The sequence below is a fragment of the Lepidothrix coronata genome, unplaced genomic scaffold, assembly GCF_001604755.1.
Source record: "Lepidothrix coronata isolate B3197 unplaced genomic scaffold, Lepidothrix_coronata-1.0 Scaffold38, whole genome shotgun sequence".
Classification (NCBI taxonomy): Eukaryota; Metazoa; Chordata; class Aves; order Passeriformes; family Pipridae; genus Lepidothrix; species Lepidothrix coronata.
Genome location: NW_016690218.1, coordinates 1,169,644 through 1,192,584, shown reverse-complemented (window position 1 = coordinate 1,192,584; position 22,941 = coordinate 1,169,644). Strand labels below are relative to the sequence as shown.

Genomic DNA, 22,941 nt, shown 5'->3' with positions numbered 1-22,941 from the left:
AGCCTTCCATGAGTCAGATCAGCTCAGTGACTAAGGCTGGGAGAAGGCGGGTGGTTGCTCCAGGCTACTCAGCCAGATGAAACAGATGAGCCAGCTGGAGAGCCTGGGCCTCCATCTGGCCACACTGGCAGCCAAGTCCGCACGAAAGCAGAGTCAGTCCTTGTGCTTCTCTGCCAGCAGGAGCTTACAGTAGCCCCACTGTTTTCCACAGCAGCACAGTGATGCATCCTGATGCTTCTAGCCACCTCCACAGGGCCCATCAGCTGCTGAGACAATTTGGAAGGTGTTTTTTCTGCATGGTGTGGCTGGTACCTGGTGCAGAGTGAACTATCTTTGTCTCAGTGTTGGGCTTGGCCCATTTGAGTCTGCCCTGTAACAGGGGGAGCCAAACTCAAAACTTGTGAATGGAGCAAGCATCATGTGCCATCCTCAAGGCCCTCTTGAGCCTAAACACATAGGAGATGTGAGATTGTAAAACAGTAACAGTTCACACAGAACAGATAAGACTAAATGATGGGCCAGGCCTGATCTTTTGTGAGCATGAAAAGATTGGGAACATCACCAGTGATTCTCCAGGAGGGTGTACCACCCTGTGTCCTATCTCACCTACTTAAGCAGAGTAGGGAGAAGGAGACTCCGGATGACGTGCTCCTTTGGGAACACTTCTTGTATCTGCGTGGGGAGACTTATCACAAAGAAGCCATTGTCAAACCTCTTGGCCCAAAAGGGAGCCCAAAATACCAAATGTCAGTGCAGGGATAGCGTGTGTGATGCTGCTGTGGTTTGCAGCAGGTCCGATCCACTCTAACCCAAGATGCTGGGTTTGCTGAGAGCTGCTCCACTGTTCAGTTCATGCAGTTTTCCAAGCCTAGTGCCACAAGTTTCCCTAGTGCCTGCTCTTGTCGTGTTTAAATACAATTCAACCACATGAAGAGCCTTGATATCCTGTCCCTGGCAGTGGTCTGTCTCAGCTCTCTGACGTACCTTTTGGAGCTGTGACTTGGACAACTACGCTGCAGGCAGCTGCGAAGCAAAGGCCTGTCAGTATCTTGAAGTGCTTCCTTTTGGATTAATGCTCTCTGAAACAGTCCCTCCAGATGGGCTGTTTCTACCAGGTCTCTGGAGTGCTGAGGGAGTCTGACAGAAAACTGCTAGAAAATGGGAAAGCAGAAAGGTCCCAGCGGTAGAAGCGAGAAAGTTTCTTCTTCTGTTGGGCAGACAGCTCACTGAACATCTGCTCTGATAACCACCTGTAGGTCCACAGCACTTGGGCGTCGGTGAACTTGGGGAGGAGGCTGTCCACAGACAGCCCAGCCCGCCGTAGCAGGTGGCCCAGCTCCTGCTCGTGGAAGCCAAACATTACCACGTAGTCGTACTGGATGAGACAGGGCAGGCAGACGCTGACGAGTGGTTTCCAGGCCACACTGGTGTTGTGTGTTCCACTGGCTAAAACATCCTGAACAAAGCTGCTGAAGGATGGGCTGCTGCCCATGCCTTGCAGGAATGTGGCAATCAGCCTGTGGAAAGGGTCCCTGACAAACAGCACTTTGGTGTAAGACCCTAACATGGCCTCTATCTCTGTCTGGTTGAACCTGCTCAGCTGTGTCTCCTTAGTGTGACGCCAATGGTAGGGAAGCAACACTGGGAGAGTCATGTTTTTCTTCTCTAGCTTCTCCAAAAGCTGCTGCCATTCCTCAATTCCCATTGATGGCACTTGGCAGTAGAGGAAGTCCAGCTTGGTGCTTACCCTCAGATTTGAGAGCAGGTAAGCTCTCTCCTGCTGGCTCCTCGGCAGCGTGGTTACTTTGCGTGATTGGCTGCAGAAAGCTCTCAGTCTCTTCTTCCTGAGCTGCTGAACGTGAAGGAAGGTGTCCAGTGTCAAAGTGAAGCCCTCCTCTGCCTTGGGGGCCAGGTCACCTGGGAAATACCATGTGAAGATGGGGGTGAGGAAAGCCCATAATGGACCTCTGCCCTGAGTCAGCCCCCCCAGCACAGGATGCTGTGGCACTATTTTTTCCAGTTATTTCACTGTGGCAAAGAAGATGGGTAGGAGAGGGGAGATAAGCCCTACCTGGCAAAGAGCTTGGCTCTGCTGGGATGTGGGTTTCTGTCTCCATGAACATGTGAAATTATGTACATCCAGACCCCACTTTCCCCAAATCGCCATGTCTGAGGACTAATCTTGACCATAACTTGGTGTCAAGGGCCCATTCTCCACTAAATCATAATTTTTCGTTCTATGTCCTTGCTTTCAAATGATCATAGCTGAGGTGAGTTTACCAAAGAGTCAGAAATATTCTGAGAGACTGACAAATACATGATGTCCTGCAAACTCTTTTGTGTCTGTTAATATGTTAACATCAGCTACCAAATATATTTGAAAGCAAGGGATGATTCTTAATGGCTTGGAGTGATTTAGGGATCCAAATGACGTAACTTCTTGCATCACTTCCATATGTAAATTTTTCTCTTGTAGATAAAAAGGCAAAAGCAAATAAAAAGCAAAAGGCAAATAGAAGTGAGACAACAACAACGCAAATATAAAAGGCAAAAGCAAATACAAAGCCTTTATGAGAGTCAGCTTAATTTCTCAGATTTCAGCTTTGTTCTTTCCTTTTATCTTCTTATTTTTGATGTGAAGAGGCCATAGTGGGTTAGAATGCGGAAGATTAATGCCTGCCTTGTTACTTTATCTTTTTAGCAGCAGCACATCTGCCTCATCTGCTCAGTGCAGGCATTTGGCAGCCCTGGGGAGACACTTAGTTTGGTGGTTTCTCCTGGGTCCTTGGGAAGTTAAATATTTCCCACTGATTTGGGGAGGCTGTTGTACTGGGAAGAGAAGCACAGTTAAAATTAGGCAAAGGACACCAGGAACACAGGAAGAAACGTGGCTGGTGCCTGCAGCTAACCTGGGCTGCTCTTTGAGTTGTCCAGCCCCAGAATGACAATGTCTGCAAAATCTAGTAATGACTTTGCCCTGGAATGATGGGGACTGAAGGAGAGGGATGCATTTTTTAGGCATGAAATGCAATAGTCACAGAAGTCCCTGCTCCTGCTCCTTCCTGCCTTCCCAAAAGCGTTTTGCCCTTCCCAGCAAAGTTTTTGGTAGTTATCTCCAGCAGCCTGACACCTGTTTTCCCCTGAGATCAGTGACCCCACTAAGGACATAAAGCTGCAGGGCTCCACAGTAAGTGCTTTCTCCACAAACACTGTGCAAAGTGTTTTATGTCCTGTAGGCATTTGCCCACCAAGAACCTCCAAAAGAAGCTCCAGGTTATTTCCCCCATGGCACAGAAATGCTTCCAGATACGCAGAACCCACACGGTGCCCAGGCCTTACCTCCTTGGCCATTAGCCGGAGTCCACAGCAGCCTCCAGCTCAGGAAAGCAGCAATGCCCAGGGCAGCTGAGACGACAAGGCGGGGAAGGAAACGCATTTCTGGGGTGCTGTGGTAGCGCTGGCTGTTGAACACTGTGCTAGTGAGCAGGTGGGGACCTGAAAGAAGTGTGTTGGGGAACCTCCTGTGTTTATTTAAACACACCCAGAGCTGGGTTAAAGTACTGTTTGGCAGCAGCTTGGCTCAGGGCAGGGAAATAGCCTGAGTCACAAAAGGTGCCTCCTGCCCTATGTTTACAACATGAGCTTTTGAGGCAAAATCTGCCTTTTTGTTCAATGTTCGTGCCACCCTCAGCACTTGGCTATGCCAGATGACAGCGATCCCTGTGAGAAACGAGCCCTGCATCCCCAATCCTGTGCAGGGTTCTGCAGAGCCAGGTGGGGCAAGATGTCCTGGGTACCCTGATCCACCTTGTTCTCTGCTGACTTTGGCACCCAGTGAGGTACTACTCAGAGGAATGCTGCTGTGGGGAGCAGTGTGTCCTGGGACTGGGGCTGAGCAAGCAAGTGTTGGGCCATGGGTCCTGCCCCTGTGGTGCTGGGAGGGACTTTTAAGGTAGAAACTGTGATGGGAAGTGATGTGACAGGGCACATCCAGCGACGTGGCGGGTCCATGACTAACCAGGGATTTGAAGTACTGAACTGCTGCCTGTGTCCTTTTTACTGGGGGCTGCTTAAAATTTATGACTGCTGCTTGTTTTGTGAGAGCAGCCCTAAACACCACGCAGTGTGGAGGCCCCGTTATACCAAAAAGGGGGTGTGATCCCACGCAGGCAGGCAGACATGCTGCTCTCCCCCTTCTCAAAGGAGCTGCAGCCTGATGGGGGCGAGAACCATGGAGAAGGCAGCAAAGGGGACTGCAGCAGCCAGGGGAGTGTGACCTCCTCCCACCCAGCCCCGCACTTAACACAGCCACAAAGGCTTCAAAACTGATTGCTTACAAATTGCCTTTTTGTGGTGAGAGTTGCCACCTGCCACCAGCAGCATCCCTCGGGCAGTCAGGCCATGGGCTGGCGCATGGCAAGGATGCGGTCTGGCCGCCAGACCCTGCAGTTGCAGGGAATTGTAGGGACCGAAGGAGACGGGATCACCGCCTCAAAGCTCGAGGAGAGCAAGCTGGCACACTGGGCACGCCGACCAGGGCAGGGAACTGAGCCAGGCAGTGCTCAGCGGGCATGGGCACAAGGGCTGTGTTGCACAGGGGGTCTGCCAGTGAAGCAACCCCGTGCGATGGAAACCCACCTCCCAGGAGGACTTGACAGAGCCCAGTCTTGTGCCACGGGTGGCTTTGCTCTCGTTTGGACAACCATGGCTTTCCCACCAGAGGGTGCTCTATGCCCGAGGAACCCCTGCACATCTCTGATGGCGGCGATTGAGTTGGGCTCTCTCTCTCAATGCTTCCTCACTACGGTTTAGAGAATGAACTTCACAGCTTCACACTTGTGTCTCCAAAAGCCTCCTTGGTCTCCTTCGAGCCTTGGGAAAGCTGCTGGACCTCTGGAAAAGGCTGTGAAATGCTTTTCATGGTAGAACTGCTCCTTGTCCCTCATATGTTGCATATCTTTAGTAAAGCCTTGTTATTGATTAGCACAATGTTCTCATGAGCAAACTAGATCAATACACTTAGATATAGCTATTAAAAAAAAAAAAGATAGAGAATTTCAGTTGTGTTGGAACACTCCTGGCACATGCCCGTTCAGCATCACCAGTTGTGTGCCCATCCCGCATCAATCATGCGCCCATCACATGCAGATCATACATTGATCATGTGCTGGTCAGGTGCCAGTCACACGCTAATCATATGGCAATCATGTGCCCAGCACATGCCAGGCACTCACATGGCAATCCCACAGCTGGCACGTGGAATGAGATGGCTTTGATGCCCCAGCTGACAGTTGCAGATGTCTCCATGTTTGATAAACCAGATAACAGCTACTACTTAACTCACAGATGCAGTGACATCTTTTTTACAGCGAGTAGGACGTACTCCCTCCAGGTCATGGGATCTCTGTGCTGGGAGGTCAGGTCTTGTGGCATGCCCTGCTGAATGTGTCCCTGTAACCTGCTCCCTACCAAATCCAGAACAAGCCAGGTACAGCCAGAGGCTGGGATGTGTGGGGGCAGGCGTGAATGGCCACACTCTGCTTCCCCTCCCAGCAGAAGGCACACACTTTTCTTTGAGCTGCAGTGCTAATCTTGCTCCTCCCACCTTGATGGATCTTAGGGCAGGAGGGTGCTTGAGAAAGGGATAAATATTACCTGAAAATAAGTAGGTTTGTGTTACTGTAGTGCTGACAAGCACAGACCATGAGGGTTGCATGATTATCAGCAAATGGCTGCAGAGCAGGGCTCTGTACAAGGCAGCACACCCTGCTCTTTCCCCAGCTCGGGTTAGCAGGCATGGAAAGCATAGAACCATTTTAGATTGGAAAAGACCTCTAAGATCATCAAGTTCAACAGTTACTGAGTCCAACTGAGAGGTGCTGTGCACCTTCCCTGCTCTGAGTGACCAAACTGGTCCTCAGAAGCTCCCAAAGCTGCTCTTGGGCAGCAGCATCCGTGGCCTGGCCACAAACCTGAACAACAGGAGCCGGTCCAGCTGCCAGCAGACCCAGCTCCAGTGCAAGGAGGCCCTTTTTCTCAATGGTCTGCAGTGAGGTTAACAAATAAAAGGGCGGAAGGAGCTCTGCAAGTTCTCTTGGTTAAGCAGGTGGCAGCAGCATGCGCCTTCCTGCATTGAAATACAGTGTTTCAGCAGGGACTGTCCCAGCCGCAGCCACGGCGAGCCAAAGTGCAGCTGCAATGGGTAGGGAGAAATGCAGTTTATTTTTATGTTACAGTCATAAGGTGAAAGCAGAGAGACATTGCCTGTCTGAGGGGAAGAAAAAATAGTGGAACCCCCCCTTTGGTTTGCATTGCAAAGAAACATCTCTTACCAAGTTACACCAGTATGGGTCTCTTCAGAGGAGGGCATGGTGTCTGCTGTACCTTTGTGACCTGCAAACAGGAGGAAACTGCCCCTGAGCTGCCAGGGGCTGGTTGTGGGGAGTAGCTGCTCTGCCACGGCTGCTTCAGCTGATGGGCTGCCATGGGGCTTGTGCCCCAAACACAAATTTTCCACAGCATAACTGGATAAACTCATTAACTGGAGGTTGAACTCCCTCTCGGTGCCAGGAAGTGCCAGGCACCAGTGATGCCCTGTGGGGCCTCCAAACACCTCTCAAAGGCCTGAGTTAATCCCACGTGATAGTCTCCAACTTCTTCCTAATTGACAGCAGCACTAATGGGCCAGGGAGTGCAAGGGCCTTGAGCAGCTGGCATTGCCATGTGGATGAGGAGCCACCTCCCATATATGCCTGAGATTGCTGCATTTAAAAGGCAGTGATTTATTTTTTTATTTTTATTTTGTCCCCGGGGATTTTATTTATTTTTTTTTTTTTTGGTGCTGAAATGTTTTCTCAAGTGTCTGTAGACACTTATTTAAACCCACTACTGGGCATTAATTTGCCTTCCATTGACCACTTGGAAGCAGTCAGCAAGACTGAGACTGCAATTCTTGAACTGAAAGGCTTCCTGCTCTATGCTATAGGGAGGCAGCAGCCTTTTTGGGCACAGAGGCTGAGCCAGGTGCGGAAATGAATTCACATCCTAATGTTTAATGTAATTATACAAAGGAATTAAATCAGGGAATTCATTTGAAGCTTCACCTTATTTAGAAAAACCCTCAGTGCCATCGAAGTGAGAAAAAGCTATTCTCTTTCTCTTTACACTAGCAGTAGGATTGCCTCAATAAGGATTTCCAGATTTTTCCCCATCAATAGCTCAAGCAGCATTGCCTTGGGGTCCCTTTTTTTCCCTCATAGGACACAAACCCTTTGGAGATATTCTTATATGTTAATAAACATCCTCCTCTTCAGCCTTCCCACATTCCTCCCACTTGCAAATTTTGCAAAGTATTGTCTTGTGTGACCATGACCCGCGAGTACTGATGCGATGGTGTCCCCCCCCTCCTTGTTCCTTGTTCCTCCTCATGCCTGCCTGTGCTTGTGGGAATGTGAACTTTGCAAATTGATGGCAAACACTGCCTCATTTGGCGAGGGATGTTTTTACACTGCGAGTAAAGGAAGAGCAGAGAGGAAACCTTCTTATCCCTCTTCTTGTTTGGAAACTTGCAACTGACGTCTACGTTTTGCGTGCAAATTTGGGCCCGTGTCTCAGCAGAGGCATAGGAGCACTTGGAAGAGGAACAAGCTGCCCCGCTCCCAGAGCATCCCTTAACATGGAAAGTCTCTTGTCTTTTGGAAGGATGGTCCTGAAAGGCTTACTGGGCTGGGGATGCATTGCACCAAGTGGAGTGGTATTCCTTGAAATCAAACCTAAGAGTTGAGGATGGGAGTGCATATTAGTGAATAAAATGGGGATGGCGCAAGTGGCCTCTTCTCCGTCACATCTCCTGACTCCCTGAGCTAATCTCTGTGTGCTTGTGGAAAACCTTGGCTGCCCCGCTTGCTTTGACACTGGGGCAATACCCCATTGTCCACCCACAGGACCTCCTTAGTCTCAGGGGCTGCCTGGAACAAGGTTTAGCACTTTGGTGCATGAACTGGAGCATGTTTGTAAACATCAGCTCCTTCACCCTTCTGGTCATTTCAGAGATTTAGCCAATAGTGCCCATTTTCAGCTGCTTTCTGGTGGGGAAGATTTAGGACTTTCTTCTGTCTGGCTCCTGCCAGATGTGGGCAGCTGTGGGTGAGCTAATCTGCCCAGCACCCTGAGCTCCTCTCCATCTTTTCCAGTGTTTGCGTTCAGAGCTGCCAGTGTTAGCAGTGGGTTAGGAAGGTGGACATTTGTCCTTCTGCACCAGACTGGCTTTGGGCAGGCAGGGAGAAGCCAGAGGCCGCAGAGACTGCCCCATGCAGCAGCATCCCAGGACTGGCCAGTCCTGGACCAGAAATAGTTATGCAATGGGGAACGGAAAGAAAAGCAAGTTCACATTGCACCCAAGGAGTGAAGCAGGTAAGACAATGTTTGGAGTGGTTGTACAACTCTGGCACTTCCTGTTTTCCCGCGGGCAGGAGCTGTGATTGTCACTTCTTATTCAGCTCCTCATCCTGGGAGGAAGACAGTATCAGGCTGTCCGGGGGCAGCAGGATGTTTATGTGGTAGGCTGAGTCAAGGTGCTGCTTTTAATACACCCCGGAGCAGAGTCATTGGGGGAAACGTACATTTTAGATTTTTTTTTAATTTTCTTTTTTTTTTTTTTAAAAAAAAAAAGGCTCATGAACATCCAAAGTGCTTTGCAACTGCCATCGAGCTGTGTGGCTTACTGCCAGCACTGAGTGTCATTGTTTTCCAAGGCTATTACACAAGGATTTTACAAGGTGCCATGAACTACTGGTAATTTAGGGAGGATTTGTCTAATTAGTGATGCTGTATTGAGAGGTTTTTCTTAATTACTACACAAGCTGTTAAATTTCGCATCATCTGAGCCAGGCCTGCATCAACTTGAACACCTAATGGTGGTGGAGAGAGGACAAGGCAGCCATGCACCCTCTGCCATGTGCCTGCCTGGAGGAGCCCTCTTTCCCTGCTTTACTAAGGATATGTGTGTTTTCAGGGGAGGGGGGACCAGGGGATTCAATGAGCCTCAACACCTTAAAAACTAAGGGGATTAGAGCTATCATCTCTCTGCAGTAGTAATGGGAATCTCATAGAAAAAAAACCAGCATGTGTTTGGATCTATGTGTGCAGCAGAAGGATGCTCATGGGACTAGTGGCCATCACCCCCATCCCATCACCTGCCATGGGATCAGCAGCCATCCCCTCCATTCCAGTAGTTTCTCATGGAGCTTTGTGGTGTAGCCTGAACAGCACAGGGCCTTTTACCACTGAGCATTTCTCTGACCAGATTTCAGTCTTGCTTTGTGTCCCAAGCACCTCCCAGCTCCTCCTGGCCTTCCTCTCTCTTCCTCTGGCTGTTAAACATAGTAGTGTCACATGGGAGAAACCCAAAGTGCTCACAGACAAACCAGATAGTGGATGTGTGAGAATTTGGAAAATCTAGTTCTTTACCTTTTCTTTCTCATTCATTTTTAATGTGAATTTTATTTCATGCAGACACCTCTCCTCTCTGGGCTGCTCTTCCCTTTGGGACCCGAGTAAGAGAGGGATCCTGTAAGAGTTCTCAGGAGCCACTTCTCCACCCACTGACAGGAGGACAAAGGCTCTGCTTGTTCCCCAGCTTCACAGAGATGGGAGGGCTTTTTCTAGAGTGGCCGCAGCGGCATTGCCGGGGACATTGCACAGGAGATTTGTGTCTGAAACATCTCAGAATCTCCTGAAAAAAGAGGTGTTGGTGTTGAAAGCCATTAGGATGGTGGGAAGAAAACATTGGATGTAAAACATCGCTTGCTGGAGCCAGACTTTGATCTCCCTGCTGCAGTCCCTAAAGGGAAGGGGAGGTATGAGCTGGAAGTACATGGGCAAAGCAAGATGGGATCTCATGGGGCTTAGGCTTGTGTCTCCCATGGGTCCTCTTTTTCTGAGCCTCAGCTCTCTCACCGTGAAATGGGAACTGCTTCTTCAGGCTTCGCAGCCTGTGCCTGCCCTGTTTTTAGGGGATAAGCACTTTTACTTTCTTTACAGAAGCATTTTCCCCTTTTTGCATAATTTTTTGTGCTGTTGCCTGATCAGGTGAGGAAAGTTCTCACGTGTCTGTGAGACATGGGGCAATGGATTCTCAGGCACCTTTTGATCCAGGGACTAGTTTTTGCTGATGCCCCCGGAGAGCTGAGCTTGTTCGAGGGTGCACCCAGACACTGGCCCTTTGTTCCTAGCCTCTCCCAAGGGAGTGCTGCCCCGTGATGCTGCAGGCTATCATGTTTTCTTGGTTGCTGGTTGTTTCCATTATTCATACAGCAACTCTTTAAATATTCAGAGATCTCTGGTTTTTGAGTGACTTTTAGAGGAGATGGCAGGAAGGCTCTCTTGGGCTACCTCCACACCTGGCTATTTCTGCTATTTCTGATGAGTGATGTTTTTGGGAACTCTGAAGTCTCTGGCCCTGACTGTTTTACTGTACCAGAAGTGGCAGGGGGAAAAGGGTTTAAGGTCTGTTTGTTTTACTTTTTTGTCCAGACAATAAGCCGGCAAATACTCCCAGGTTGTTTATATTTGGATAAGGCTGCTCTGTGTCCTGTGAAAGGAAAATGACACATCTACAACTTCTCCTGGGGAGAGATGGTGTGGGACAAATGGACTGGACTGCAGGCAGGCATGGCTGCCAGAAGCCTCTTGTGTAATGTATGGGATGGCCTGAGCACTGTGGTCCAGATGGGGAGGGCATGACAGGGCCACAAATGCCTGTTCTTTTCTCTGTTGGTGGCATTAGGTTGGGACCAGATGCACAGGAAGGGCAGAGCTTGGGCCCCAATGCCAGCTCCATGCTGCTGCCAGCTCCTGTGGGACATAGGGCTGTGGACACTGGGACTTCCCATCCAATAAACTGGTTTTGGAGTCTGTGGGATGTGAATCACAAACCAAAATTCTGCTTTCCTGTGTTTTTCCCAGAAGTGAAGCCCCTCACGGCATGGCGGAAAGACAGGAGGCACCAGCGTTTGGCTGCAGAGCTTTGGGATAGTTCTGCTCAGCTCCCACCTTCCCCAACCTGGGCACCAAGTGCCTGACCTCACGGGGGACACAAATCTTGTCGTGCCTGTCCATCCTGACCTGTTGCTGGCTCTGAGCCTCGCACTTTCCCGCAGCTCATGGGATTTAGCAGCCGCAAAGAGGACCGGCAGCAACGCTGGGGCTGGGCCAGTGAGGGACAATGTCCAGCCCTGTCCAGCTGACTGATGGAGTCACTTGTCTCAACATGAGCCTTGTCTGAGCACAGGTGAGTGCAGGGTTCATTTGGGCTACACCTCATACAGTATCCCCCTTGGTGACACCTTCCTGAACCTGGGTCTCATGAGTGTGGGAGCCTCTTGTCACTGTCCAGCTGCGAAGAGCCGAGAGATTCTCTGCCTTCATCTCCTCCTGCTGACCCACTCCTGCAAACCAAATGGATACCTGAGATGTTTTCACAGGAGCTGGGCAGCCCATCATGATAGGCACCACAAAAAGGTTATAAAAACAATCTGCAAATTTTTTTTTTAATTTATTTTTCAAATCACGCAATTGTGGAGAGCATTACCTGCTTGCCTCATAGGGAAAGGTCCAGCAGAGGGAAGAACATGTGACCTCAAGGCCCCATGGCCCTGCAACAGGTCAGAGAAGAGGAATTTACAGAGTCTCAGAAGCTCCTGAGGTGGCTCTGCTGGTTTCACCCCAGGGCAGGTACTGTGAGAAAGTGCCAGGAGCTCCACTGCAGTCTGTAAATCCAGCTGTGTCCAACATCCTCCTTCTTGATCTCAACACTGGTCAGAATTTATTTTTTTTAAATTTCCTTGGGGTTATTTTTACCTAAAAGTGAAGAAAAGAGAAACTTCTCTTCCTATTGTTTTTTCCCCAGAGTTCTTGGAAGAAGTAAGAGGGGAAATGGCTTTCCTCCTTCATTCAAAGTTGGCAAATGCAGCCAAAAATTGCCTCCTCCTCTATTAGTAAATACTTCTATTAGTAAATCTCATCTAACTATCTGTAAATTGGGCATTTCTCTGGCTATTTTCATTGTGTGAAAAAACTCAGTCCCCTGCCTTTCTCTCTGAGGAGCCTACATGGCAGATACAGTTCAAGGGAACTGCTCTCCATGAGCTCAGGGCTTTGATGGACCCATCTAGGGGTACACAAGGAGATGGGAATGTAAGAGCCCTGCACTTCCATCACTTCTATTTATCCATATCTTCATCTGTACATCTTGGTTGACAAGAAGAGTTGCCTCATAGTAAAATCTCCCATCACTTCCCTGCCTACCACCCTCCTGGCCACCTCTACAGCTCCCTGGAGGACATTGGTTTTGATGACCAGCCCATAACCTCCTCCTTGGTGCTGCCCCCTCCATTTTTGGGTGCAGCAATTGCAGCACAGCAACATAAAGTATAAAATTACATTGATCTGAATATGATTTTTCCCCCCCTTCAAATGGTTGTTCTCAAACAAGTGTGACCATATCGTTCAGCGGGATCGTGTTTGTCTCCCTGCAGGTGCTGAGGTCCATTTGATATAAATATTTCCAAGAGAAATCTCTGCTTGGAGATGGGGGAAGCAGCTTCTTGTGGCCTGCAGCACCACATTTCTGCAGAACAAACACACGATGTTGTGAAAGAAAAGGCCTGGAAACACTGAAAAATCACTTCAGGAGAAAAATTTTGCCAACGAGCAAATCACCGTCATTTCACACACGGACACAATTAAAGAAGCAGCAGATCTGGAGTTGAGGCAGTTTGGGTCTGAAAAAGCCCAAAATATTTTAGCTCTGCTACCTCATGCAGGGCATAAAATGTGGCAGCTATTAAAAGTCACGCTCTGGTGCTCCACCTGCCCTGTGTGCTGAATTCAAAAGCAGGCAATGAAACTCTGAACTAACAAGCCAGGAAAGACACTAAATGGAGGACCAGAGACCTCTTTGCGCCTCAAGGAAAGGTTCAGGAGGGGTGCATAACTCTTTCACCCAAACAGCCTCCTGACTCTATGAGCCTTCATCTTCCCCTACACCTATTTCCTCCGAATGTGATGTGTGGGAACAAATTGCATTTTGGGAGCTCTTTGGAAATAGATTTCAGATGCACCACTGATAACTCTTATATAAGACCTTGCAACAGGTTTGGCTTCTGAGAGCATGTGACCCCAACTGGTTGTTGCACCCTGGTTATGCATCCCCAGTTGATTCTCCAGGTGAAGATGAAGAAGGAGACAGAAGATGAGTGATGGAGAGGTGGCTCCCTTGGGAAAAACACCCTCAAGCAGGCATCCATTGCTTGCTTCAGCCTCTGAGGGAAGACAAGACAGCAGAGAAGGGGTGAAAAGGTGCTGTAGAATCCATGCTGTGTAGATGTGACACTTAGGGACATGGTGTAGTGGTGGGCTTGGCGGTGTTAGATTAATTGTTGAACTCAATGGTCTTGGAGGTCTTTTTGAACAGGATGATTCTATGATTCTAAAATGACACCAGCTCCCGAGTGCTGGGATCAACGTGGGAGTGCTGCCCCAGCCCATGCAGTTTAACTGGAGCAGAGCACTGAAATGCCCCTGAGACCTGGCTCTTGGGTCCTCCTGAAGCTTTTTTAGAGTCTTGGCTGGTGGTTTGGTGTTGCTCCAGCACATTCCCACTCCCTTACTGCTTCTCCGTCAGCCCCTTTGCGGAAGACCATTCTGGTGTCCCCGGAGAGCTGCCAGTGCCAGCTGCCTCTATAAATACTCTTGGTATAAATTCAGAGAGCTTGGTCCCTGGCAGGCACAGTCTTGCCTCAAATCACAGCACTGAGGGTGCTGGGCTGCAAACTCACAGGCTAGAGCACTGCCACAAGAGAAACAGCTATTAAAGCCTTGTTAGAAGGCTTACTTTTCCTTTTTTGATTGATTAATAAAAATGATGCAGTGGTGGCTCTCTGGTATTGCAACATTTCCATTCCCTTGGTCTTATATAAGCCAAATATTTTAACTTTTGTACCAGGACAAATTGTTTTTAGGAAGAAAACAAGGCCCATACGCACGCCAAAGTGCTGCAGGCTCTGTGGCAATGAGCCTGGGAGCTGGGGTGAGATGTCTGTGTGTTGGGTCAGACCTGCGGGTTGTTCTTCCGCCGTTTCATAGAGGAGTCAGCATGAAGCTTCCCACGGTTAGAGGACATGTTCTTCCATTTTGAAGGCTTGAGTTTCCCCAGTGGCAGCAGGCTGAAGACAGCTCTTGCCCCCCTTGCTCTCCCCACCCTGGGCAATAGCAGCAGTGGTATTTCTCAGGCTGACCCTAAAGAGACATTTCTCTGCACTGTCCTTGCCCATATTTACAATTTCTCAGGCTGACCCTAAAGAGACATTTCTCTGCACTGTCCTTGCCCATATTTACTTCCTGAGTCTTCACATGGTGAGGTCAAGTCCCTGGGAATAGCCCTGTTGGGTCCAAACTCGTGTGAGGGGGAGGGAAGCCTCTCCATCCCACACCTCTCTGACAGCTCCCTGCAATGTTAAAGGGTGTCTCAGGAACGGGCTGCAGCCAGAGATGCTTTCAGTCCTGAGAGCCACATATTTGATATCCAGAGCCCCAGTGAGAGAACTGAGACTTACTCTCAAAAGGAAAAAACATGCACTTTTCCTCTTTTCAAGGAAAACTCTCACTCCCTTTTGCTTGCTTGTCAGGAGGAATTGTTTGCTGGGGGTTGAGGGAAGCTTCTGTTTGGCATCCATCAAATGCATGAATTGCTTTTCATGTTCCTCTTGACACGTCTCCTTTTAGCATTTGGGGACTTTTTCCCTGGTCACAGAGAAAGGCAGGCAAGAAGAGAGTAGGAGGTGGTGGGCAGCAGAGCCCGTGCTAGCATTTTTCTTTTCATAAATGATGCTAGTGACCCTGGGGGTCTCTGGAATGACATTTTGGTGTGTGAGTACCCACTCAGGGCAGAAATAGATAAGAACATGATGCTTTTGCATTACAGGAGACTGAAAATCATCGGCATTCAAGCTCAAAACAGTCTATTCTGAAATTGTGACACTCTTGTGTCCTGCAGAGCACAGGCAGAGGTGGGAGGCAGCCCCTCAATGCAGGCCATGAGCACTGCTCCTCCCTGCAGCTCCAGGAACAGTGTTGGGGAGGGTGCGTACACATGTGCGGGGGAATGTGGGAGCTGTGTCATGGGAGAGTGGGAAGGGTGGGAGGAATGACTGTTCTGCACTTATATTTATCTCCCGGTTGATGACCAGGCTCAAAAGGCAGGATACGCCGCCCTGGAGCCCGGCAAACTGACAAAGATCTACCTGGGAAGGATGCAAACCCAAACCCCCCTACTAAAAATATTCAGGCAAATAGAGATTTTCCAAAACAGAGTTCCGTAAATGCTAAATTTGGTGGTGATTCATTGAAGGAGGGGGGCACAGATGCTTTATTTTTTTCCCCTAAGACAAGCGGGAACAATGTAAATCCCAAATGCTGTCCATCCTACCCCCTCAGCTGGGCTGCTGTGCTTTGAAGAGCCCATCAATAACCCCATAGGCACCGGCCTCCCAAGAAGGCAGACCTGCCGCAAAAACAGGAATCCCTTATCGGGCAGCAGGAAATTCTATTTTTACATGAAGTTCAGATTAAAAATAAAAGGGAAATATATGCACTGCGGGTGCAGGCTAAAATTAAACCTCGAGCTTCTCTCCTGATGGCTGGCTCCTACCGTTCACTGGATTGAGAAATCAATGGTGAACGCCAAGAAGGAGTCTGCTGTCACCAGCTGCTCTTGGTGGGATTTGCTCTGCTGTGGGGCTTTTTTCCTCTCAGCAGATTTTATGAGTGTGGCTTAAATAAATTCCCTTGGATCAATGCTGTGGTCAAGGTCTGTGTCCTGGGCAAGCAGGAAGAGATTCCTCTGTATCTTCTTCATGTGGCTTTTTAACATATTTCTGAGCCAAAGGCTTCAGTTTCTGACTGCCCTGTCAGCTGCCCCGATGTACGTTCAGTCCAGACCTTTCTCTGTTCAAAATTTCTGCATCCAGGTGGTATGACATGATGTACTGATGCATTGTGAGGATCTGTGTTGCCCAAGTTGCCAGCTTTGGGTCTGCTCCCTTGCAAGGGATGGGCCGGGACATCTGATCTTGATTTCAAGCATCGCTTTACAAAGCTCCCTGGGATCCATAGTAAAGAAACAAGCCCTAAGCCACAATCCCCAAACCTCTTCCTTTCCCGCCATCCAACACTGAAAAGTGACTGCCAAAACAATGCTGTGGCTGAGTATTTTCATTACCACTGTGATTTGTATGACAAATGCAGCCCATTTGAAGCCACACTTTTGTTCTTCGACATTTCAGGTCTTTGCCAGCTGAAGCTGCACTCAGGGCTTTCCTCTGAGCTGCACCAGCTTTACCAGCTCTGTGGGCAGGGTGGCACTGAGACAAGTCCTGCAGGGACTATCAAGGTGGCCCTTGTGGCACCTTGTCAGCTTTTCTGTCAGGCAGCTCGTTTCAGGCTTATCTGTGTTGAACCTTGGAGCAAAAGGATTTTTGCTTGGCTTGCAAAAAGCAATTACACTGTATCCAGAAAAGCCACTGGATAAAACGAATCATGATGTGCCTATCTCTTGGCTGACTACATTGACATTTTCTGTGTGTGTATATGTATATATAGGTTCAATCTACCTCCTGTCTGGGAAGGGTACCTTTCAAAAGTTCATGGAAAGCAGGAGGGGTTTTGAGCTCAGGTGGGAGCTCTTTGCATCACAACAGGGTTTCCAGCTGGGTGAGAGATGTCCAGACCCTGTGCACAGCTACAACCAGCTCCTTTGGTCTTGCAGAGGCAAAGGAACCCCCACAGCTTACTCTGTTGGTTCATGGCTAGGGATAGGTGTTTTAGGGCTCAGAGGATGAGCAGTGTGGGAACACTGCCCGTTAATGCTGACACAGCTCAGGAAAGCAGCAAGTTTCCAAAAGGTGGTGAGAAGAATTTAATGTCAGTCAGAGATTACAAACCAAATGTGAAAGTGGAATGTTTTGGCGCTCAACAGGGGAAATGGAATACATGTGCTGAGTCTGGGGGGGTCACATGCCTGGAGGGTACGACCACCAGCACTGCCCAGGGTGATTAGACAAATGTTAGTCAGTAACTCTTCTAATTTGCCTTTTCTTAGAGGTGCTAAAGCAAAACCATGCAAGGGCTCATTTTTTCTTTTTTTTTTTTTTTTTGAAGCAAAGCTTCACTCTGAGCCTTTGGCTGCAAAACATATTTTGAAAGGTTGTTTGTTTGGAAGAAGTGCTTGAGGGCATTTACAGCCTTCATCAGGAGAGGGAATCCTAGAAAAATTGAGCAGAGAAGCCTGAGTTAGCCAGACCCCTTAAGATGGTTAGCAGAGGGCTGGCTTGCCAGATGCACAGGGGTTTAAGAGTAGAATTTCTTTCACCTGAGCTGGTCTTCTCCTACATAGCAAAATTACAGGAAGGTTAGAAAGGATGGATAATGACAGTGTTGGGTTGTTGCTGAGAGCCAAGTTGTCTAGAGGGAACAGCCTTTGGCAAACGGGTAGGAAAACTGGGGAAGGAGAGAGAGGGTGAATGATGAGAAAGCATTTGGTCATGATTTTGCGTACTCTTGAACGTCTAGGGCTGGAGGGAGCCGCCTGGGCTGTTGTCTCAACTGCAGTGTCATTTTTAGAATATGGCTTTTTGATTTTGGGAGAAGGTAGAGTTGCAGCATCCGTTGCTGTCCTGTTTGTGGCTGGCGTGGACAGCTGCATGTCTTGAAATTTGACATTGTAGCATTGTTTGCTTTGCTTTTCTTCTCGTGCACTGAAGTGGGTGTGTGTGAAGAGCCACTGTCAGCCTTGCTAGTGAATATGGGCAAGCAATTAAATTGTTTTGGGCAGCTCTGTGTGTGAATGACTGCATGTGGCTCGCATGTAGTGAAAAGGGAATGCCTGAAAGCCCACAAAAATGCAAGTCTATGATCTCTGCTCTGTTGTGTAAGTACTTCTCACTTCTACCATTTACTGTAAGATGAAGTGGTGAAATACAGCTCAAAGGAGAAGTGATGTGAAACAGTGCCCCGTCTGATTTGGAAAAAAACACTGATCTGCTGCTCTTTTTCCAGGGGGTGCAATCTATTTTGAACTTCACCATGTAAAATTATCTTGCTTATACTTAAAAGGTTTTGCTTTGTAAAGCATCACCTTGCTCTGTTGCCCTCTTGCAATCCCTGTCATGACTGTCCAGGCTGTTCCTGTGCCAGAGAAGCTGGGGGGCTCTGACCTGCCTTTGTCCTTCCCAGGGGAAGGGGCTACACGGAGCATTTAAAGTTATTTTTACTTCACTTTCTGGAGTGGACTAAATTTCTAGCTGGCTATTTCTCTTTCAGTGAGAGGTGATTCTGGGGATGTTAAAATCCTGTGTGAGAATCTGATGCTTCTGGGGGATATCATATATCCAGACTTGATGTTGAATCAAGCCCGTGCAATGATTTTTCTCTTACCTCTGAAGAAGGGAGGCATGTAGGACCAGTGAAAACAGAGGTACATGTGAACACCTTTGGGTAGGGACTGGGAGGGGTTATGTGTGTGAATCCTCTGTCAGAAGCCCCTTGGGCAGGGTAGCACTTAAAGGAAAGGGGTAAAGCAGAGGCACTCCTGTATTTGATACGGTCTCTTTGGCCCAGGTATAGGACCTATGGTCTGACTGTAGTAATCGGGAACAGCAGGTCCAGGAGGTGCACTGAGGTGAGGAAAGGAGTGGACTTCCCATGGAGGCCATCAGGAATCCCCGGGCTGCTGCAACCACAGGCTGCTACAAACACAGGGTGTGCAGGAATGCTCACTGGTGACCTTGGGGCTTCAGATGAAAACCTGTGTCTGAGGTCCCCCACGTAACACAGAGCAGATCGGCCGTAAGCAGAAATAGCCACCCATCTGGTGGCTCTCCTCAAGCACAGGTGACACACGTGGAAAGCTCATGTCCCTGAAGATTTCAGCTTTTCTTGCTCTGTCAAGTGTTGCCAGAGTGCAAAATGCAGAACTTGAGAGGCGAGAGTTCAGGGTAAGACTAAAGGTGTGCACTGAAACCAGTCCATCATCCCTAAGTGGTGAAGGGCTTGATGTGTTTCTCTCACCTGCTGTCTCAGCTGATGTGCTCAGGTTTCTTGGACCTGCTCCCCATTTCACATTCAGCAAAACAGAACAAATTTCGCAACACAACATGTTTAGGGGAGGAGGGAAAAAAAAATCTGCTGGTCCTTCCTTTCTGAGATGTTTTGAGAGTCAAATTTTTATCAGAGGAAAAAAAACCCAACCCAAAACTCAAAACAGGAAACTCTTATCAGCTTGCCAGGAAGCTCTATTGCTTTGTGGAAGTGTTACCCTACGGTCATTGCTACTTTCAGTAGCTGTTTGTGAGTAATTTATGGCTTTAAGATGGGCGTCAATCTTCCATGCAAGCAGGGGAGAGGCCCTAAAGCTGGAAGGAGTAGTGGTAGGAGTGGAGGGTGGAGGGGAAATACCAAGGAACAGGATTTGTATTATCTCACTACATATATTTACAACGATAAGATTTTCATTGTCTTCCATGGTAAATTATGATCCTGTTTTTGTTCTGTATTTGGATCAGGAAACAGAAAACCTATGTCTTCAAAAAATGAACAGGCTCAGTATTCAGTGGCTGTTGTTCAGCAGAAGTAATCCAGGGATTTGGGATGATACGCAACTTCTTGGCAAAGGAATTTCTAAATTATTGTCTTATGGAATTCTGTGTGCCTGCATGCCAAATGTGTGCAGGTGTCTTTGTGTAAAATTACACATGTATATCTATATGAATATACACAAAAGCTATTCAAACCTGTCACAGTGGGTTGTCTGTTTCTTTTTCATGTACCAGTTTTGATGTGCCCATCTCCAGCATAAAGATCTTGTTCATGTCCAGAAGTAATTTCTTCAAAAACAGTGTTCCTCCAAAGTGTCTTTGGATTTAAAAATAGAGAAAATAGTGTTATGCAATGTAGTAAAATGTATCTGAAAACTCTGTGTGTGTGTGAACTTTATGTATATAGATCAGGAGATTACATTTCAAATATGCCAGGTAGTTGTGTTGAACAGCATTGGCTCCTTGCCTAGTGTTTCTTTTTATTTTGCCTTTCTGTGCCCTGGTGTGTCTGTTCTAGTGCTTTGTGGATTGCTGTCACCCCTGTAGTCACCCAACATTATGGTGATCCTTTCAACAGAGCTATTTTTTGCCTTAACAGCTGTATTGGACAGAACGATGCAAAGAAGGAAGTGCAATGCTGCTGCCAGGTTATCGTGTTTGTCGCATTGACTGCTGACTAAAGTGTTTGTTTATCTCCTAATTTGTGCTGGCAAATCTCTTTTGCTTAAAAATAAAAATTAAACTTTTGTCTGGAAAGCTGGGCTTCTGGACCATGAAGAGAAAAGGTAATTTCTGAGTGTGTAACCCATGACCAAATTCTTAAAGGCAGTTTGGCAGCAGGGCGATGCAGAGGAGCTGGGATGATGTCCCAGTTGAGCTCACTGTGCACTGCCAGTGATGCAGGGCACGTTTCCATGGGCTCCTGGGCTCTGGACTGGCATTTAGAAATATGTCATGGTGTGACCAGGCTTTGGGAGTATGGGGACTGATGGGTTTTTTAGGGAGCAAATCATTTCTTGGCATGTCTTGGAGGTCCCCCTTGGCTGGAGGAGTCCCTGTGAAATCAGCATCAGAGAGATTAATCACCTCCATCCTTGCATCTCATCACAGACCATGAGTGTACTTGAAATCTGGCTGTGCTTATTGCCTTCTAAGGTGACATCCCTTTCTGAAAGAGATCTTTAAATATGAAGATCAACCTTTTTTCACCCTTCAGCTTTTAACTGATTGTTTTAAACCCAGAGCACTCTGTGCCAAAATGGTTCAGCACACCTCTGTCCCACACTTCTGGGAAATGAGGTTGCTCTATGATTGCTTGAAGTGTTTGGCCAAGCATTGTTGATAACACAGAGATACAGTGTAAGGACTGCACTGGTGTGTTAACCCATTTTTTTATTTTAATTTCCACTTACCTTTCTAATAGAGCATTTGAAAACAGTTGTCTGAAACCCAGTAAACAGTGGCCTTTTTTACCCATTGGACTACATTCAGTGTTTGCATTAGCATTTCATTAGGAAGTAAATAGCTATTTGCTGGGACTGTAAAAAAATCACTCTTCCTCTCCTTGTACCTTATCTCATCTTCCTGGACAGAAGTCAAGAGCCTCTTTCCCCCTGCCCCTTCCCTCTTGGATATACAATTGAATTCAAGTGATCCAAGGGGTATGATATGCCAGGTATTTTGCACACTCATCTCTGGGGAGCTGATAATAGCAGCCTGCCTTTCTGGAAACAGCCTCTTGACTGCTCACTCTTGCTGGAGTCAGCAGTTTCTTGTGGGGCCAGGAGGTGCTCGCCACCCTCGTCTCTCCAGCCAAGGACTTTGGGGCAGGAGATGAGGTTTCACCTGATGCTTTGAGGCGCCTCAAGAATAAATGTTGTAAGCTCATTGACATGTTTGCTAGCAGAATTGCAAGCCTCCAACCAGGGTGGTAGGGTTCTTGAAAGACATTTTCTTAGCTAGAGGCTAAGGGCTGTACAGCTTAGGGCTGTAAACAGGTCTGACCACCACTGGAGATGGTGGGAAGTCAGGTGGGAAAATAGCCTGAGCATCTTTTTCTCCCAGTGGGTCTCCCAGTGGCTAAGTGAGCCTGCCAGCCCTGTATTGTCCCGGTTTTGGCAGCCTTTCAATGTAAATCACAGTTCTGACATTCACGTCTGCAGTGAGAAGCTGGATAAGTAAATTCCCTTCTGGGAAAAGGGAAAGGGCTGCAGCCGGCGCGTGCCTCTTGGGCTGTAATGATGGCCCACAGCTCTCCGCAGGACTGCGCCAGCTTTTGTTCCCAACTGTCCTCCTGAAAGGAAGTGGTGAAAGGCCGCCAGTCCGCCTTTATTTCTGTGAAATGGAGTGAAATGAGTGAGGTGACCCATCGGAAGCAGATCATTAGAAATATTTGTGACCTTAAGTGATCTCTACAGGACTGGGATTGAAGCAGGCGGAAAGGACAACGTGTCCTTGTTTGTCATGTTAGCAGTTTATCATCTGCTGCTCTGCAGGGCTTATTTCTCTCCCTTGTGAAGGAGACATCCATGCTTCCTGCTCTGTGGAGTGTAGCTGCTACAAGATGGCTGGACAGGCACTCCCCCATGGAAGTGCGACCTGGTTTCAACAAGCTCTACTTGCACCAGCCTGCCCTGGCTGCATGGACATGGCACCTTGGCCAACTTTCAGCAGCTTTCCCATGTTCCCCAGTCCCACCTCTCAACCACTGGGACCCCCTTTGTGCCTTTCCCAGCTTCTATCGATGGCTGTGCTGGGAAGCTACCTCTGCTGTGTTGTTGGGATCTTACATGGACTGTTTTTTTCCGGAGGGCTACAGAACAAGGGATGTTGCTCTTGCCCATCTCAGAAGGTATTTGGAATGTTGACATAAGCACTTTTCTTCCCCCCTCTCACAGGTTGGATGAAGAGCTGTACTTCCCCAAAGGCCTAGTGAGAGAGGAAGGACAAAGAGTGGCCTTGAGAAGAGGAATTTCTATGAACAACCACAAAGAAAACCCAAGACTGCTCCTTCCAGGTTCTCATGAGAGATGTGAAACTCTGACCTTGGGTCTGTACTGAAATGCTGCCAAGCCTGAGATGATGTCGTGCTTCTGGGGTTTGACTGAGCTGTGTAGAGGACAGAGGGAGAGGGAAAAAGCTGTTCAAACCTAAACTTTGCCACTTCATAGTCAGCATGTGATCTATTCTCTGTGCTCTTCTGCTGAAGCACTGTGCCTGAAGCTTGGCAGAGTCCTCCTTTCAGCATCACCTCTATAGATATGGGGATCATAGTTTTCAAGGCTGGGAA

The 22,941-nt window shown here is 48.2% G+C and overlaps 1 protein-coding gene across 2 annotated transcripts; it reads right to left on the bottom strand.

The window, feature by feature from the left end:
* Positions 1-53: 53 nt before the first annotated feature.
* On the bottom strand, positions 54-19,956 carry LOC108496285 (carbohydrate sulfotransferase 9-like). 2 transcript variants are annotated; one of them, XM_017812857.1, is made up of 3 exons: positions 19,848-19,956; positions 3,340-3,495; positions 54-1,917 (listed from the first exon to the last, which is right to left on the bottom strand). In XM_017812857.1, exons 2-3 carry the CDS (start codon positions 3,434-3,436, stop codon positions 1,109-1,111), a joined length of 906 nt encoding a protein of 301 aa, XP_017668346.1. In that variant the 5' UTR covers positions 3,437-3,495; positions 19,848-19,956; the 3' UTR covers positions 54-1,108. The 2 variants fall into 2 exon arrangements, with proteins under 2 accessions (XP_017668346.1, XP_017668345.1); XM_017812856.1 differs by lacking the exon at positions 19,848-19,956 and having other exon boundaries at positions 3,340-3,555.
* Between the last annotated feature and the right edge of the window lie 2,985 nt (positions 19,957-22,941).